This window comes from Necator americanus, chromosome I (assembly GCF_031761385.1).
Source record: "Necator americanus strain Aroian chromosome I, whole genome shotgun sequence".
Taxonomy (NCBI): Eukaryota; Metazoa; Nematoda; class Chromadorea; order Rhabditida; family Ancylostomatidae; genus Necator; species Necator americanus.
In genome coordinates, this window is record NC_087371.1 from 19,563,790 (window position 1) to 19,581,645 (window position 17,856).

Sequence of the window (17,856 nt, forward strand, 5' to 3'; positions counted from 1 at the left end):
TTGTGCAGTTGCGCAGTATTTGCTGTGCTGTACCTGTAAAAAGGATAAAGGATAAAGTCACTGGCGTATCAATCCACTTGGGATGCGCCAACTCGTTTTACTGGAATTCTTAATCGTTGAGGTTTTGGAGCGCGTGTTGGCCTATACAATGACTTGCGGGGGCCAGCCGATGATCAAGTCAGTGTTTTTATCCTCCCAGACGAGTCTGGTACCAATTTATCGACCCCGAAGGGATGAAAAGCTTGGTGAGCACTAGGGCAGATTCGAACCCTCGACCGTGTGGCTACAACGGACCTCTAGCCGACTGCGCCACACCCGCCCGCTGTACTTATATCAAGTGCTATATTACAATATTATTAATATCCCTATTAACTCTTATGGGCAAGGTTTCCACAAAGGGTTTCCAGGATATCATGGGAAGGGGTGGCCGAAAAGTGAAAGGAAGGTAAGGTGAGGATGCCGGACGATGTAGGGTTTCACCTCATTGACGTTAAACCGCGCGTAAAATGAGTCATGGCGCTGATGTAGAAGATGGCAGCAGTCATCTGCAGACAATTGCACAATATGTTGTGCAAGAGGTTTCTGAGTAGGTATTTTTAAGGGGTAGCGTTGAAAATTGAAAACAGTGGAAATTAAGATGAAGATGATGACGGCTGAGACTATAGAGATCGTGTACTACATAAAATACTAAGGATTTCGACGGACTAACTGGTTTGCGAACCAAGAATCCTCCCCCGAGAAATACAATGATGCATGTCTTATCAAATTCAGATTGAGGGATTTCGGGCTTTTTCCTTTTTGAATCCGTTTTTGTTCGCCGGGTCCATCGCTTTATTTGACTGCCATATATTCCGACTTTTGTATCATTTGCAAGATATTTAACAAACAACAATGTGTCTGTTTACATGTGTAACGTGGTAGTACAACAATCTTCGTCTCTACGTGCTGTAATCCTAAGAACAGAAAATCTCTCAATCTCGGAGAATACCTAATGATATATGGGATGATTATTGTCAACTGAATTTATAGCTCTTAAAACAGTAATTGGACTGTGTTGGGAGGCTTTTGACTGCGATCATGCCGTACACCAAATCTACAAATGCAATCACCAAAAAGTGCAATTTGTTTCAATTCTGAATTCTTGTTCTTCTGTCTTTTTTCTCTTCTTTTCGATGGTTATAATGTGCTCCTCAGGATCGTGATAACTTGATTTTTCGCCATTTTTGAATACAGCTTCAACTTCCTACACGTAACCATTGTTTTGATGGCTTGAAATGTTCTGTTTATTGCTATAAAACTGCTTCCTTGGGAGAGCAAAATTCAATAAGAAGAGTAATGGCACATATTTAAGCAGATTTGTTAGTATCTCAAGCATTTAGATAATTTAAGTAACTTTCCTATCGATTTTGAGGATTAAGTATAAAATTGAGGAAACCCTCGTCAAACGAAGGCTAGTGAGCTGTTTGGTGAGTATCATTATTAAATAATACTGATTCTTGTAGTGATGTCTACTAAAACCTAGAGATTTTTAATAATCAATATTTAAATATGGAAATGAAGAGAGTCGCGAATCAATAACATGAGCGAAGGCAACTAATAAACATAGTCCGATTTACTTAAACAGTTTATACCAGTAGTATAGTGAACTAATAATTAGTAAGTAATCAGTTAAAGTAACTAAGAGAATTGCTGGAACGCGAGGAAACAAATATAGAAATCTGTATTTATTTGATCGATGAGTACTACAGCCATAAGTTTCAGTGTGATAGGCTTCAATTTTTGCAAAATAACTCATCTTGATGGGCGGGTGTAGTGTAGCGGTTAGAGGTTCCGCTTCCTGTACAATCGATCGGAGGTTCGAATCCGCCTTAGTGCTCACCAAGCCTTTCATCCCTCCGGGGTCGATAAATTGGTACCTGACTTGTCTGGGAGGATAAAAGCACTGACTTGACACATCGGCTACCCACCGCAAGTCATTGTATAGGCCAGTTACAGGTTCGTAAACCTCAAACGATTCTGAATTGAAGTGGACGTTGGGGGAACATCCGAAGCGGATTGATCAACGCCAGACACTTTGTCCTTTATCCTTTTAACTCATCTTGAGATGTTCTGTATCTCACCAGAGATTCGATTTTTCTTTTACCACCCATTAAGCAATCATTTATAAGACTAAATCCTACTACGGATGTTTTAGTCGCTGCAGGAAATCCAGTGGATTTTCTGAAGCTTTCTCAAATCTAGCCGATTAGGATCGTAACGTCGAGATACCGACGGTTATCGTTTAAGAACAGCTCAACATAGAAGAATAGATTAAGAACATATTCATTATCGGTTGCTAGGCTTTGACAAAAAAGTTCCCAGTTTAGTTTCTGAGTATTGCTCCCTTCCACAGACATAACGATAAAATTCTACTTAGGTTTCTATACGATTTGAGTGTCTAGTTTAATTGGAAGTAATAAAATTATGAAGTAATGAGAGATGAAATAGACTCGTCTCTGTCGTATGATCCTGTTTCGGGTGACTTCCGTCCTACTTAACCAAAATTGCCTCCGCTTCCTCTTCGTCTTCCCTGTTCTTCTATGGCGCCACACTCGTTTTATGGGGTTTCGCAATGTCATAACTCTAACAGTTGTGTCTTTTTCTTACTCGTCATAGACATCGTTTGAGAAGTGCGCCTAGGGTAGACGACCAGCCAACGCAGCTTCCCATATCTTCACGTCCCCTCATGCAGTTCGACTCGCAATTTGCTGGGAGTTCACGTAAAAACCTACTTCTTGTCCTAGTTCTTTGACTACGCCTAGCTCATGCTCTGTCGTATTATATCATCTGACATCAACGTTAAACAACATACTCAATTTCGTGTGTAAAATTGATGATACGCCCGCAAGATAAAAAAAAACGATTTTCCAACAGACATTTTCCCGAGGATTCACTAGTAATATATCATGTACAGTCTTAAAGTAGATTAGTCCTGTTTTGAGTTTTAGTTCAAGTTCACTGCAAAAAAATCCTATCTACTAGGTTGGAGCAATGGTACTTAGGGGCGAGTTTTGTGAATCTTGATCTTGCTTTCGAATTTAAAGTAGTCAGCACGTGCGCTGCCACGTAATACCCTCTGAAGACCAAATAGCTTCTTAAGCTCTTTTTCGGTCACTCCGGAAGAACAGTCCACCTGAAAAGTAACTTTTCAAAATTGCTCTCTGTTCTTCTTCAGTAATTTTTTCAGCGGCTACTTTCTTTTTATGTGGTTTGCATAAAAAGCGACACAATTTTTGTTTACGATACAATGGTAATTATCAGAATGGCTGCAGCAGATTCAACCTGTTGAAGCTTAAGCTGTGCGTATTAATATATTTCAAACTAAATAAAATATGCCTTTCTTCAGCACAGATGCTTCTTTTTTTAGATTTAGTTTTTCATTGCGTTTTCCATTGCTTTGCCTATATTCTCCCTTTATAAAATATCTTTTCCATTCCCTTCAACGTTGCTTAAAGGCATCACCACACGAATCTGAGGTGGTACGGATTTCAGGTGGAGTATTCATATACAGGATCGTAGATTATAGGGAGGTGGGCGATTCCGTCCATTTCTTCCTAATTGCCGTAAAAAACGGCCCGGAAGATGCGGCGCGTGCACAATGCTGGCGCGCTCCAGTCGAACTCCTTGTAGAAAATAGTGCGCCAGAACGCCCAAAGCCGTATCTTCCGGGCCGTTTTTTTACGGTAATTAGGAAGAAATGGACGGAATCACCCCACTCTCTTTAATCTACGATCCCGTATACGAATACTCCACCTGAAATCCGCACCACCTCAGATTTGTGGAGTGATGCCTTTAAATAGATTAAACGGGTGCTTAAATAGAAGCCAATGTTTTACATGATCCGACGTGGAACCTACGATAATTTAGTTCGCGTCATTTTACGTTAAAACATCATTCTGTGATAACTGTTAGGGGAAACCAAAAGGAAAACACATCGAACAGTGCCCACAAATTGTATCTATATTACATTGGTACCAAAGGAGTGTTTAAAATCGAAATTTGAATGTCCTTCAAATGTAGAAATGACGCGTTTAGAGAAAAATGAAATCTTTTGCTTTTACTTATAATAAAAAAAGAGGAAGAAAGCGTTGTTAGAAAAACAGGGATGTAATTTCACAGAAAATGCTGGTACTATTAATTTTCATTGATGGCGACCGAAGCGAACACCACAGAAAGTCCGAACCCAACACTGGAGCACTTAAAATCCCTTGCTTTAGGAAAACTCTTGATTTATGATTTTATTCTTCATTTATGGCCTCTCCTACAGCGCTGAATAATGATGTTGTTATGCTTTTGAGGAGAAAAGCCATTTTCCAGCAAAAAAAGAGGGATATTTATGGTATGAGCGTTCGATCGCAAGATGAACTGAATAATGTCATTCAAAAATTGCCAGCTCTGTGAGGACTGGCGTAGCCTTAAGAGCCTTCCGCAGATCAGCACCGTCATTCGGAGCGAAAGGAGGCATTCTTTATATAATGATTCCCCATGTTCAGGAGGGTGTGACGGGTCTGCCGCAACTTGCTCGACAAATAATCTCTTTGAATGAGAAGTTCTGTTAGGCCGGAAAAAGATCTTGAAAAAGGAAGTGCTCCGTTTCAGACCACACATCCATAGAAACCGTTGTGAACACAGCTTGTTATAGAACAGCTGTTTACCTGTTAAAGGCATCACCACAGGAATCTGAGGTGGTACAGATTTCAGGTGGAGTATTCGTATACGGGTAGATTATGGAGAGAAGCGTGGTTCCGGCGCGCTACTTTCTGCAACGAGTTCGGTTGGAGCGCGTCAGCCCTGTGCACGCGCCTCATCTTCCGAACGGTTTTTTTACGGCATTTAGGAAGAAATGGACAGAGTCACCCCCTCTCCATAATCTACTATCCCGTATAAGAATGCTCGCCCTGAAATCCGTACCTCAGATTCGTGGTACCTTTAGCTGAAGTACAGTTGATAGGTAAACAAACATGTGACGTTATCGTTGCATCATCCGATTACAGTCGGGCCAAAAATATCTGAGGTCTGGTGCAACTGTTGTTGTAAGCTGTTGCACTCGAAATGGCGCACTGCGACCTTTACTCACCCCTGCAGTCCTTTTGAAAGGTTCCATCACGATCACGATCGATTAAAGTCGGGTCAAAACGGCATGAAGCACGGTGCAGTTGCGTAAGCGGCTGCGCTCGAAGCGGCGCGGTGGAGATGGCGGTTGGAATCGACATGGGACCATCGCGAGCTGCAGCCATGGACGGTGCTAACGAGTCCTCTTCCTCCCACGATCTTAGCCATTATGCTCCACCGGGTCGCTGCGAGCATACCCGCCTACGCAACTGCACTATACTCCATTTCGTTTTATCCTATATACCATATGTGTTCAAAAAACTCTTCGATTCTGAATTGACGTCGAACGCGTGTGCGAGTCACAAGAGTACCTTTACCGAACACTATCCTTTTAAAATGATAAGAAACAAAGACCCCGTTCTCCACCTCGAACTTTCGAGCGCGTACGTAAATGTACCGCAAACTACACTCGTGACTCATGTCGTTTTGACCCGACTGTATGCGACTGTGTCTGTAAAGACTGTACGAACAGTGCTCGTCTTTTGCGTTGGGACTGTTGGGATCACGTTACCAGCATAGAAGGCGTTGCATAACTTTCCGAAGAGTTACAACAGTGCAAGGTTACGCCCACCTACAACTTAAGCGACGGTGAGGTCAGCTTATGTGGGCAACATCCCCGAAATGATTGTTCGATCTGTCATTCGAAGTAGTCCTCGCACGAAAGATGCGTTCAATCGTGGTCATCCCAATCCTCGCCCTATTCCTGGCGGGTTTTCATTAGTGACGTGCCGCTACGTACGACCACGTTAAGAGCAACACGGAGACGGATGCGTTGCATTTCATTTGAGAAGAAGAAGCCCGCATGTGGTCTGCAATTGGGTGGCACGTGTTGACGCATGGCAGGTGCCATCTAGAGAGCCATAAGCAGATTAGTATGGCCGCGACTATACGTCAATCTGATAAATTAGTGTTGATGGGATGACAGGGGATGGATTTCAGTATTGCATCACTAATCTATAAGATACTACATCACATTTGTTAAGAAGAAGTAACTTTGGAGAAATAGTAGGGGTTTTTTTCTTCAAAGTTTGCAGTGACTTGGTTTACTGCAGCTTACGGATTGCCGTTTATCGTCAATTTCGTGATAGGCTGCTTTTAATTCATTCGGTTCATTTGGAGAAGTATGCTTTTGCTCATTATCATTCTAGACCCACATATATACCCTGATTTGGCTCTTTGAAACCGTAACGATATATTGTTTGTTTAGGTTGACGGAGCTTGAGGGGAAGTAGGTTAGTAATCAGAGTGAGTAGGAAATTTGTAGTAGGCTTGCATGAGAATTGAGATCTTTGACCGGCTAGTGGCGCCTAATCATCAGCTAGGAAACTGTGATAAAATCAAACTGGTACGTAATGTTAATACGAAGGATTTCACTTTTTCCTGAAAACCGCGAGTACTGTGAACCTCATATATGAATGTATGAATATGAATAGCTCATTTGTTGAATAATGCAAAACAATCTGAACAGTTTCTAAAAGTGGTCTAAATTTCTGCACCAGGACAAGAATCGTGTTCCAAAGGCGGATAATTTGCCGGGAAAATAAGTGGAAAACGTCCTCTAAGCATGCGTTTTGTTACTGCGTTTCTGTGCATTCAAACTTGAATGATCTTTCAAGCACATCGCTTGCTATTCATATTTTGTATAGTAAGTCAAAAACAAGAGCAAGTGTTGACAGCTGTTTCGCGTTTGTAAATCTGCAGAGACAGAAAGATTTGTTTTTTAACATGATGTCAACGCAAAAGTTATGCACCTACACAAATTCTCGCTGTAAAGACTGCTGCAAATTCAAGCAGCTGAAAACTGTACGTTTCCAACGGCCTGAAATTCGCAGCTGCAATTGGCAGACATGGAATGCACAGGAGTACCTGGAGTGAAAGTGAATTTTTTCCTGGTTCATCACTATACTTTTTCACCCCGGATATCGATTAGGGCGTCGTGGTTCGGGCGGCGTTCCCGGCAGAGGATCTACGACATCCTCTTTCTGTTGCTACTGCTTCTGCTTCTTGTTCCCTGCTTCCCTTCGGTCGCAATCAGCGAGTGCCGGCGATCACAACCTTTTTTAGGACTAAGCGCCAGCCTAGTCTATTGATCGGCCAACTCCCTAGCTGTGAATGTGTCTCTCCCTCATCTTGTTTTCTCCAATTTCCACCACTAACCACACTCGCCAATCTTCTTGTTATTCTTACGAGGGACACATGGTTCTGAGTCTTCTTAATTTCAGCAGAATATTTACTTTCTACTACTTGCAATACCTAAGACGTTATAAAAAGTAGAGGAGTGAAGGGAGGTTTACATTAATTTTTACCCAGGTCGTTAGTGGAAGTTGTTCTTGGACCTTTTTCTGCCATCTTCTGGAAATCCGTACGCTTCATGTTCTAATTTATGCAGCAGGCATGTTCTGATGTTGCAAAAGTTTCGTGGGGAAAAATAGTTCTTTCACTAGTTTCTTTCCAATTGATCAGCTGATGAATAGTTCTTGTAGCTTTCTTATATCCTATGAGCTTGTCTGGATTCGTGTTTTCATTTACGATCCGTCATTGTCGCATCACTTGTTGTTTTGGCGTCTTTTTTTTTATCGTTTGCTTGCTCCACATAAATGTTTTAGTGAATTCTTGTTAATAGGAAGATGAAGTGGAGCTATAACGTAGGAAGCATTAAAACAAAGGAATCCAATGAAACAGCTACTAAAATGCTAGCGGATTTTGTCGCAGGTTCATTTGCTGTGTCATGCATTCATTCATTCGACTCGAATTATTGCTTCTTTTTTCACCAGTAAGACCTATTTTTATTCCCGCTGTTCTAACATTAGACATTTCTGGATTCACTTTATCCTTTCCAGGAACTGTATACGAATTCCTGTTCGCATTTTATTTGCGAAATAACCATTCATCATTACTTTGCATATCTTTGTTTGTCTTCCAGAACTTCATCAATGCTGTTTTTACCACATTGCCGAAATGGCTGAAATCGTTCGTAAACGTTCTATACATATTCGTGATGCTAGAATAGCTGGCTTGTATGATTTGGAACATACAATCGGACAAGGTCATTTTGCTGTTGTGAAACTCGCTCGACATGTTTTTACTGGAGAGCGGGTGAGTGAGTTTCAGTTTCCAATTTTCTACGTCTACATTTTAACTTCAAAGGTTACGAGAGAATCTGATCTTGACATTTTCGGCAAACCTCTTTCTTTGTAGTGTTCTATGAGTTTTGGCAAGCTTAAATTATCATAAACGCCTACAAAAAACCTATTGAATAATCAGTGTTTGAGTGATTTACGGTTTTTTGTCTCTTAGGTTGCAAAATATGAAATTTCCTCATTTATAACTGACATGACATATCCTTTTTAAAGTGGCATAGCACCAACGGATGAGTTCAAGTTAATTTTTTTAAACGTCTTTTTCGTTAGGTAGCCGTCAAAATCATTGACAAGTCGAATCTCGATGCTGAAGCAACGGGACATGTTATGCAGGAGGTGAGTTTTCTGTCTTAAATTACTTAACATTATTGTCGTTATTACTGATACGTGTTTAGGTGCGTTGTATGAAGTTGGTCCAGCACGCAAACATCGTTCGTCTATATGAGGTGATCGACACAAATACGAAGTTATTCCTCATTCTCGAGCTGGGTGACTATGACATGCACGATTTCATCATAAAACACGAAAATGTAAGTATGATTGTGTATATTTTGTGTTGGATCGTTCTTCAACTACTTTTTAAGCCCTCACTCAGCTATCTTGAAAATGTGCGCTTTTCAAAAGTAGTTTGTTGAAGAAGTGGCTTTACAAGCAACTTATTCATAGTGATTTTACATTTAGTTGTGTTTATCCATGATTTGCTGAATGCAAATCCATAAAACATAAAAACTCCGTGATATTTTTTGGTTAAAGATTCCAAAATTATTACTTTGTTGTATTTCAATGTATGGATGCTGTTCTTACTCTGATGCAGGTAATGCTCATTGGCGGATACAGGACAGAATCGTACAGTAATTGCTGTTTCCTGGAACAGCAATTGCTTTATTTAAGTATGGGGACAAATCGAGTAAGGGGCTTTAATCATTGTACCGACAGATGTTATCATGTAATCATCGGATTGTTTACACTTATATTTTCTTTTCGTTGATTCTCTGGTACTTAGGTTGAATGGCTGAAAGTTCCTATTCATTTTTTTCAGGGGGTGGCTGAGCCTTTAGCCCAGCAGTACTTCTGCCAAATTATAACAGCCATTGATTACTGTCATAGGCTTCATGTAGTCCATCGTGATTTGAAGGTAAACATTGATTATTATTTTAGTGCTGCTTTCTTTTCTACGTTTCCTCAACCTCTGTAGCTTGTTCCATGTTCTCTTTTGAGCCAGAGAACGTGGTATTTTTCGAGAAGCTTGGCATGGTTAAATTGACGGATTTCGGATTCTCGAATCTCTTCGAGCCTGGTCAACAGCTGCGTACTTCTTGTGGATCTTTAGCATATTCAGCTCCTGAAATCCTCCTTGGCGATGCTTATGATGCTCCAGCCGTTGGTTAGTTCGTGTGTTCGCCGAGAGTGTCATTCATCCAATTACCTTTCTTTTTGTTGGTTCACGGAAATCGTTTTTAGACGTTTGGTCTTTGGGAGTAATTCTGTTCATGCTAGTTTGTGGAAGGCTGCCTTTCCAAGAAGCGAATGATTCAGAAACTCTCACCAAGATCCTCGACTGTCGATATACGACTCCCGAACATCTTTCCAACGCATGTAAAAAGTAGGTTATGTTTTTTTTTTGCTATTCTCTGTGCATGTGTTTTTTTCTGCTGTAATTAATTTGTTGAATTTTTGATCAAAGTGCTCAGAACTACTCCTTATTCAGCTTAATCCAACGTATGTTAGTGCGTGATCCGTCAAAAAGAGCGGGACTAGCTGAAATCGTTGCGAATCCTTGGGTCATTGCGGGAGATCGGGGCCATGCTGCCGTTAGTTATTCCTTTGTCATAAATTGTTTGAATCATTTCTTTAATTTTTTGCCAGTCACTTCTTGCTGACGAGTTCTATTTTTTTCGCATTAGTTTAATCGATCCCTCTCCGTTTAATGATAAAGTCGGAACAAAGGAATGTCGTGCTACCAATGTTATTAGCTCCGTATTTCCCTAATTGTTCTTCTATCTAGGCGTTACCACTGATAGTGAAGCACCATCTACCTCATTCCGCTCATACAACCATTATTGAACAGATGGTGGCCGGCGGTGTCGGAACTGAGGATGCTATATTAAAGTTTGTGTAACCTGTTATCTATACGTGACATCTTCCACCATTTTTAAGGGCTCTTGAAAACGACGACTACAACTCGATGACGGCGACGTATTATCTTCTCGCCGAACGTATTTTGGCTAGTTGCAGAGAAGAGCAAGCTAAAGAGTTAATGGCAAAAACAGGTCGTGCTGTTCCCGAAGAGGAGCCATTGGAGAAGTACTTGCTACTGTACAATTCATTTTCATCTGAAATTCGAAGCAATTGTGGGCTCAGTTTTAAAATTTATCTTGTTACTGCACAACAGTTGCTCGGAGGCAATGACAAGTGTTTGACTTTGTGATGCGTTTAAGACGTATTCCAAGCATTCCACTGCTTTTTCTGAGACGTATGGTGTAGTTTTTCCACTTGCTACTATGAGGACTTCACGAAGCGATTTAGCAGTCCTTTATTGACATTTTAAGATAAGAGGAGGAGATACCATTCAAACTAACAACTAGGAAAAGGAGTCTAAACATAATAGATTCAGTTGTCCTCAATGAATAAATGGACATTCAAAAATTCACAATAAACAAATGAATTATCATGATGGGAGCTATGGATGGATATCTTGAGAAGATGTCTAGAAAATATTTTGAACTTTTGTGAATTTATTTCTTGGAAGGATAAAAAACACTGGTTTTTGGAAAAGCGTTCCTAATGCTTGTGAGATACCACATATCTCTCTTCAATTTTCATTTTTTGTTTTTTTTTTATTTTTAAAATAAAGTCTGCGACCTAAAATTGAGCGTTGAAGGAAGCATAGTGCGAAATCAGGGGTTTCGCGGATTTTTCCGCGAATATATAGGGGTGCTGGTGTAGTTCACCAGTTAGAGCATGATCATGCTCAATTCCGCCTAATAATCCATAGAAAAGGCGTAAGAAATAAACCTAGTTCCACCTGTGCTCCTACAATGTTTCTAGTCACGTCTACGAGAGCAGTAGACTGCTTCTATCAGCGAGCGGAAAAGGAAGCGTCAGCAGCCCACTGATTGTCCGCTCTTTCACACTCGCGGTGAGTAGCCAATGTGGAGAAGTGAGCATTATCGCCCTCATCCTCGTGAACTACACCCCTGCCCAACCCGTCTTCTCGTGAAGAGATAACAACTCTCTCGGTTTCGCGGTACTCTAACCGCCTTCAGCCCATTTTTTGCGTAACTGTGTACTTGTGTTATTTGTGTGGGACTTTTATATTTTTTGGTCTATGTTGTGTATCTTTTGATTCGAAGACAACAAACTCATTGCTTACAAAAAAAAAGCTCAAAAATTCAGGAAATCATGAAAAATAGAGCCTGAAAAGTGTGCGTTTCAGTGACCCACATTGTCAAACGCGAACAAAAAAGCTCGGCTCACCGTTGAGCCGTGCTGTCATCAAAACGTTAGATAGAAAGTGATATTGGCGGCCAAATATTATTTTCAGCGAATCACGAACTCCAAATGCTGCCATTCCAAGTGGATCTCGTTGCCGAAGTAGGTCAAATTCGTGGCGTGCTCGTCCTTGTTCTATACTCAAGGAGGAAAGTGAAGAGGAACTTTCAACCTATATGCGTTCGAGCCGTCACAGTAGTCGGTACGTTTGCTCAGAATTAGTCTTAACGCTAGCTTTTGCGTTTCTATATGTGTTGCTTCCTATTCTGCCTCTACATGTGCGTTTTGTTTGTGTTATTGTGGTGATTTGTGACTTCTTTGTTCTTCAGGTGTTTTGTCTACATTACAGTGCTTATTGTTGTTTTTGTACTATTCAGAAGCTTTTCCAATGATATCATTTCAACACCCCTTCGTGCTAGCAGAGTGGGATTGTATTCAAGGCAGTCGTCTGCGGATGACGAAACTACCGACCAGCTTCGCTCCACATTGTCTGCGAGGGTGCTTTCGCAGTTTGAAGATCTCTCTCCTATAGCCGAATATTGCGCGTTCGTGTCTAAGCTCAGCTACAGTGACTCAGAAAACAGTCCCTCTGAACTTGTAATTGCTCAACGGAGAGCCAAATTCGCCCGAACGCGTTCCTCAACAGCGAGACCGTCTCAAAGCACTGTGCGCTCTATGTTTTCGAAGTCCGAAGAAGGAATGTCGGGAGTACAGCCGAGACGTCGTCAACAAAATTTCTCAGATCGCTTGGATCTTGCTCGCAGGTGGTTGTTTGTACGTGATTTTTGGTTATGCTTCGTTTTAAAATGCATGGTTAGCTACACGCCACTGCAACTGCATGACTTTTCTAAAGCACATAAAGCCATCATTTTACAGATGCGCTTAGTTGCATGGTTTTCTTTTTGTTATTTCATGACTGGAATGAGCACTAGTGTTAACGGTTTCCCGTTCTGCCGTTGTTAACTTATTCAGTTTCTAAAGAGCTAAAAAGCAAAGAAATACTTGAAAATGGACTGGAGAACAGGTTCTTTTTTTTTCTCGACTTTCATGTCTGTGCTTGCATTATTAATCATATTGTGAGTGGATTATGAGTATGAGCAGTAATCTATTACTTTTAGAAGTAGGTAGTGGTAGACTTTGGGACGAATTCACTCGAGAACTTACTAGTTTTCTTCTTTGCTTTCTAGTGTGCGAATTATAAATTTTGAGAACAGGAACCATATTAAACCCAAAGATGCTTGCGATAGTTTTTCTTTTGTTTTGGAAGTCATCGTGAAAAGCGATGTCACTTCTTGCACATCTCCCAGTTTCATAATTAAGAACGCATATTGTTCCATACTTATACTAGATGTACTGAGATTCTTTGGCTGATGCGTGTCATTGTTTTTAATGTCTTGCAAACAGTTGAATTTTTATAACAGGTGGACATTTCTAACAAATTTGTGTGGATGAAATTTGCAATCCAATAACTGTTTCTCTCTGCCCTCTGTTTATCCAGATATTGTTTCAGGAACTCTTCTCCTTCTATCTCAATGTTCAGTGGAGCTCGTGACCGTGTTAGTCCGCAAGCAGTTCAAGACCTTCTAGAACTCTGTCGCTTAGGTCTGTCTTTTTGAGAGGCGAATTAGAATATTATTATGTGGAACTAGCACTATACTGTCAGAAGTAAAATGTTCCAATACTGCAGGAAGTGGCCGACGAGCTGCAAGCCCAGAGAGTATGCGAAGTAGTAGGTCACCATCTCCACCCACCAGTAGTGGGCGTACTTCACCGGGTATGATATTTTGAAGTATTTTATTTTCCGGAAATTTCTTCGGAGCTTGCAGTTTTAATGTGGAAATTTCCTTTTTCATAATTACCAGATCAGTCTATAGATTTCTTTCTTTTTGAGTCGTATTATAAGTGATGCCATGCTTAGCACTAACCTAACTATCTATGATCATCGTAGCTCAGTTCCAAGGTGTAGGTGCACCTTCAGCGCTGCTTAAGAGAAAAAGTGTGGACACAATTTTTGCCCCACATGAGACTATAATAATGACAGTACAGACTTGGGAAACGTTCTAAGAACTTCAGGTAATGCACTGTTTTTTCAGCGATGTCATCCTTGTCCTCTCTGTCTCGTCTCAAAGTTTCGTCCTCTTCGGTTGGCATGCGGAAACTTTCTTCTTCTCCTCATCTCCTTGGGATATGTGAGGAAGGAGAAGATGTCGAGACGAATACCACGCTTCTCACCACTTCTCGACCGAGTGGCGCTCGAGCGAATAGGTGATTGTTTGATTCGAAGTTTATATTGTACGAAGCAATTTATTTGGCAAATTCCGGAATCGCCATATTTGCAGTGTTTTTAAAACTGAGATGATGGGGTGTAGAATGCAAATATGTAAAATTATCGGCGTTAGCAGTGATCAGTGTTAGTTATCAATATTAGCATGTATTTTGGAGCGCTACAGAATGACAATAATACACAAAAAAGGTTTGAAGCAAATAGCCTGATTCAAACATTCGTGCCTCGAGTTGCTGAAGTGACTAGTCCTTTCCAATGCATTCGTTGTAGTTCCGAACTTCTTTTACTTTTTCAAATTGCCGTTATTATGAACATTTTGACCAATACTAGCCAATAGGTCAGCATCTACCGGAGTTGTTCACATCAGGCACGGATCTGTTCAAGCAACGAAAAGCACCGGACCACATCCCCAACCAACAACATATAGGTAACGTATAGTTGCAAAGTTTCGTCGTGTTCTCGAACGAATTTCCCTTATTTGTAACGCACCGCAGCTGTGAGCACTCACCACTCACATTCTTTGCTAGTTTTTCTTTTAAAAAAAGCCCCTTCAGAAAAACCCTGAATGCCTTCAAGCTCCTCCTTTATGATTTTCTTCACTAACATGTGTGCATTACACTAACTGTGCCTTCAGTTCTGTTCGCATGATTCGACCTCGTCATGCGGTTGTATCACCGGATGTTTGCAGGCGTTATGACCAACATCAACGACTCATTGCGCGTAGCCGGCGTAGCACAAGGTTTAGAAATCTTGTACATAGTTGCGCTTCTGCTACTAATAATGTTTTCCAGCTGCTCGTCGTCTGAAGCCTCAGACGATGAAGAAGGAAAACGAATGTCGGTACTCGTTTCAAAGTACTGCGGAAGGAAACGCGACGGTGACAACGATGATGACGACAAAACCGGCGGCGATGGTGGGCAAGGTGTTTTTCGTTCTTTACTGTATGGCACAAGGTGTTTCTCTGCTACAGTAATACTTTAGGCGGCGTAGGTGGAGGATCAAGAAGCGAGAATGACCAGTCTGGGCCAAGCGCATCAAATTCCAAACCAAATTCGCACTCAAGTGGAGAATCCATGCATGAACGAAGGTGGGAGTTTTTCCAAAGCATGTTTATTTGATTTTCGAAATGCGGTTCAGATCTGGTGGTGCAGCCGAGGGTTGTCTGAGTGCAGGGCAGCAACATCTGTTTCCCATACCAGAAATGACTCATTTGGATAGTGATAGAAGAGAATGTCTTCGAGCGAAACTTCTGCATCGGTTGGTTTTACCTTGTTTCTTTTTCAAATTCTACTTTCCTTGTTGTATGGTTTAGAAACATGAAGTTTTTTTTTTACCGTGAACAGAAGTCAACTTCATAGGTCACACACGGCCGAACGGATCGCTCGAGATTGTGCTTCGCTTTTTACGCGGAACTACGCCCGTGAGATCTCTTGCTTCGGTACCCCTCCCCGCGATGTAGCCCTTTTTTCATCTGAATTGAATCAATGTGAGACCGACTGCTGGATTCGTACCTTGAAGCGGACCCGATCCGATGAAAGAATACGACTGGTCCGTGTCAATTTATTTTCGTGGTAGTCTCAGCGACAACATATTCGCAATTCAGACAGAATTTACGGACGGTGAGAGCATGGGTGACTCAGTCTTTGATGCTCCTATTGAATCCATTGATTCATCAAGAGGTGAAGAGGAGCGCGGTAGCGATTCTGGCTGTTCCAGTGAAAAGGTGCCGAAAAATACGGCGAAAAAAGACATAGTTAAGGTAGGTTTTTAACTTCGACTATCTGAAAATTTATAGGCTAATCTAGCGTTCTACTCAAACGTGCTGCCATTCTCAGTGCATCAGTTCATGTTCTCGGTTTTCTCAATGAAGTTTTATTTTCGGGTTGAAAACTGCATCAATGTACTTTGTTTGGAACATGAAACGAGTCGTCCTTTTCTTTTTACATAATTAATCTGCAGGAGATAGTGTAGAGAAGGATGTCGACCGATTTTCTTTATCTCGAGTATTAATTTTTAGTTTTGCTTGGTCCTTTTTTTCCTTTCTTCTAAATACGCCACATTGAAGCGTTCTCAATTCAGACTACGGCTATCACTAATAGTTAAACCTTTTCCTTTTAGAACAATGACATGAAATCGCTACCACCACTCGATCCACTTCTTCTGTATGATCAACCACGTTGTGAAAAAGTGAATTGTTGGCTTAGATCCGCACATTTCATCTAAATCAGGGTTCGAAGCGCATTTCATGCTCCATTTGTTGCTGCTTTTTTCACTACGAGGAAGGAAATAGTCTATGCTCATCTAGCGACATCCTAACATCTTCAGCATTGTTGTTGTATGTGGTTAGTTTATATTATCGTTTAATAAAAATGTCGCAGAACTAGTTAGGTTTTGTAGTTTTTCTTTTTCCTTTCAAATTGTTTCTTGTGGATTCTCATGTTTAATGCAAGGTTCAAATTAATTTCGTACGTTCCATTATTTGAATTTGGATAGAATGTTTATCGCTGATTTATATGGGTTGCACAAATGTGAGGGAGCTTATCACTGATTGAAGCTCGGACGATGCAGGCTGTCGTTTCTGCCATAATGAAATGGTTCTAGTTAGTACCTAGTGAATCGAACGAGTTAGATTGCTTTCAGTGGTCCTACCCTTTCAGTATTTTTATGTCGTCCTTTCATGTCAGCTTGTTGTTGTTGCAGTTGTTTAAAAGCTTGACGAATAATCCCTACCTGTCGCTTTGTATGTAAATAAACAAATAATTGGAAGTGAACAAACAATAAATTTTACAAGGTTATATGTTGTGACTTTGAATAATATTTGGCGATAAAACCACCTTGCTTGTCTAAGCTTTATTAGTGGTTAATGGCAAAACGACAAATGGTGGTAAAATTGTGTGGCAAATAGGCCGTGGAAACATTCTTTATATCATGTTATCCCATATGCCTTTCCTTTTTTCTAATATATTTTCTCCCAATAACAAAGATAATCTAGTCAACAATATTTGGCAGAATAGTCAATAGCCTTCGCCCATCGGTCTGCTTAATTGACGGTTCTTTTGGCTTAAAGGGAGTATTCGACGAGGGAGCACGGAAGGATTCCGTCCATTCGCAATCGCCTAAAAAACGGCCCGAAATCGCGCCACACAGACACGCCCCAAAAACCTCTACAAAATGTGCCCAAAACAACCGATCTTTCGGGCCGTTTTTACGGCAATTAGAAAAAACGGAACACCTCCCCATAATCTACGACCCCGTATACGAATACTCCACCGAAAATCTGCACCACCTCAGATTCGTGGTGTGATGCCTTTAAGATTCAGGTCGCTGTGAATTAAAATTGTTCACTACCGTGGAAAAGAACTTATAAAACAACCGTATACATCCCTTTGGTTAAATTCTCGTCAATTTGCTGAAGTCGTCCAGAGATACATAATCTTCGTTTGCTCGTGCTCTTTCATTAGATCGGCATCATTTAAACGCCTTTTAATATCGTTTTCATTAAACATTAGAAATAAAGTAAAAATGGAGATACATGTAGTGTATGTTTGCAAATGCTTACTCCATGGTTATTGCCAGTTTCTTTCCTTGTGAAGTTTGTATCTGTTTGTAGCAGATCTTGCATTACATTGTATTTATCCGAAAAATAGAGTGGTAAAACGTGTATACGGCAATACTTTGTTTATCGCAAACTTTAATCCTTCGTATATTTCCGAATAGAAAGTGGAAAAGTTCCCATCGGAATGCGAAAGTAAAAGTTATATTTGTCCTTGTACTGTGGTTTTTTTCGCC

The 17,856-nt window shown here is 40.8% G+C and overlaps 1 protein-coding gene across 4 annotated transcripts; it reads left to right on the plus strand.

Moving 5' to 3' along the window:
• Positions 1-5,232: 5,232 nt before the first annotated feature.
• RB195_006232 (uncharacterized protein) lies at positions 5,233-16,290 on the plus strand (the record flags this gene model as incomplete). 4 transcript variants are annotated; one of them, XM_064179198.1, is made up of 23 exons in its annotated part: positions 5,233-5,332; positions 8,075-8,247; positions 8,562-8,627; positions 8,687-8,821; positions 9,331-9,426; positions 9,510-9,675; positions 9,753-9,894; positions 10,000-10,102; positions 10,297-10,400; positions 10,449-10,595; positions 11,836-11,985; positions 12,161-12,547; positions 13,294-13,385; positions 13,471-13,557; positions 13,877-14,048; positions 14,405-14,494; positions 14,702-14,806; positions 14,859-14,980; positions 15,049-15,154; positions 15,205-15,324; positions 15,426-15,615; positions 15,671-15,826; positions 16,186-16,290. In XM_064179198.1, the coding sequence occupies 23 exons, from the start codon at positions 5,233-5,235 to the stop codon at positions 16,288-16,290; spliced, it is 3,114 nt and encodes a 1,037-aa protein (XP_064036175.1). The 4 variants fall into 4 exon arrangements, with proteins under 4 accessions (XP_064036175.1, XP_064036176.1, XP_064036177.1 ...); XM_064179199.1 differs by lacking the exon at positions 12,161-12,547; XM_064179200.1 differs by lacking the exon at positions 12,161-12,547 and having other exon boundaries at positions 14,756-14,806.
• Positions 16,291-17,856: the final 1,566 nt, after the last annotated feature.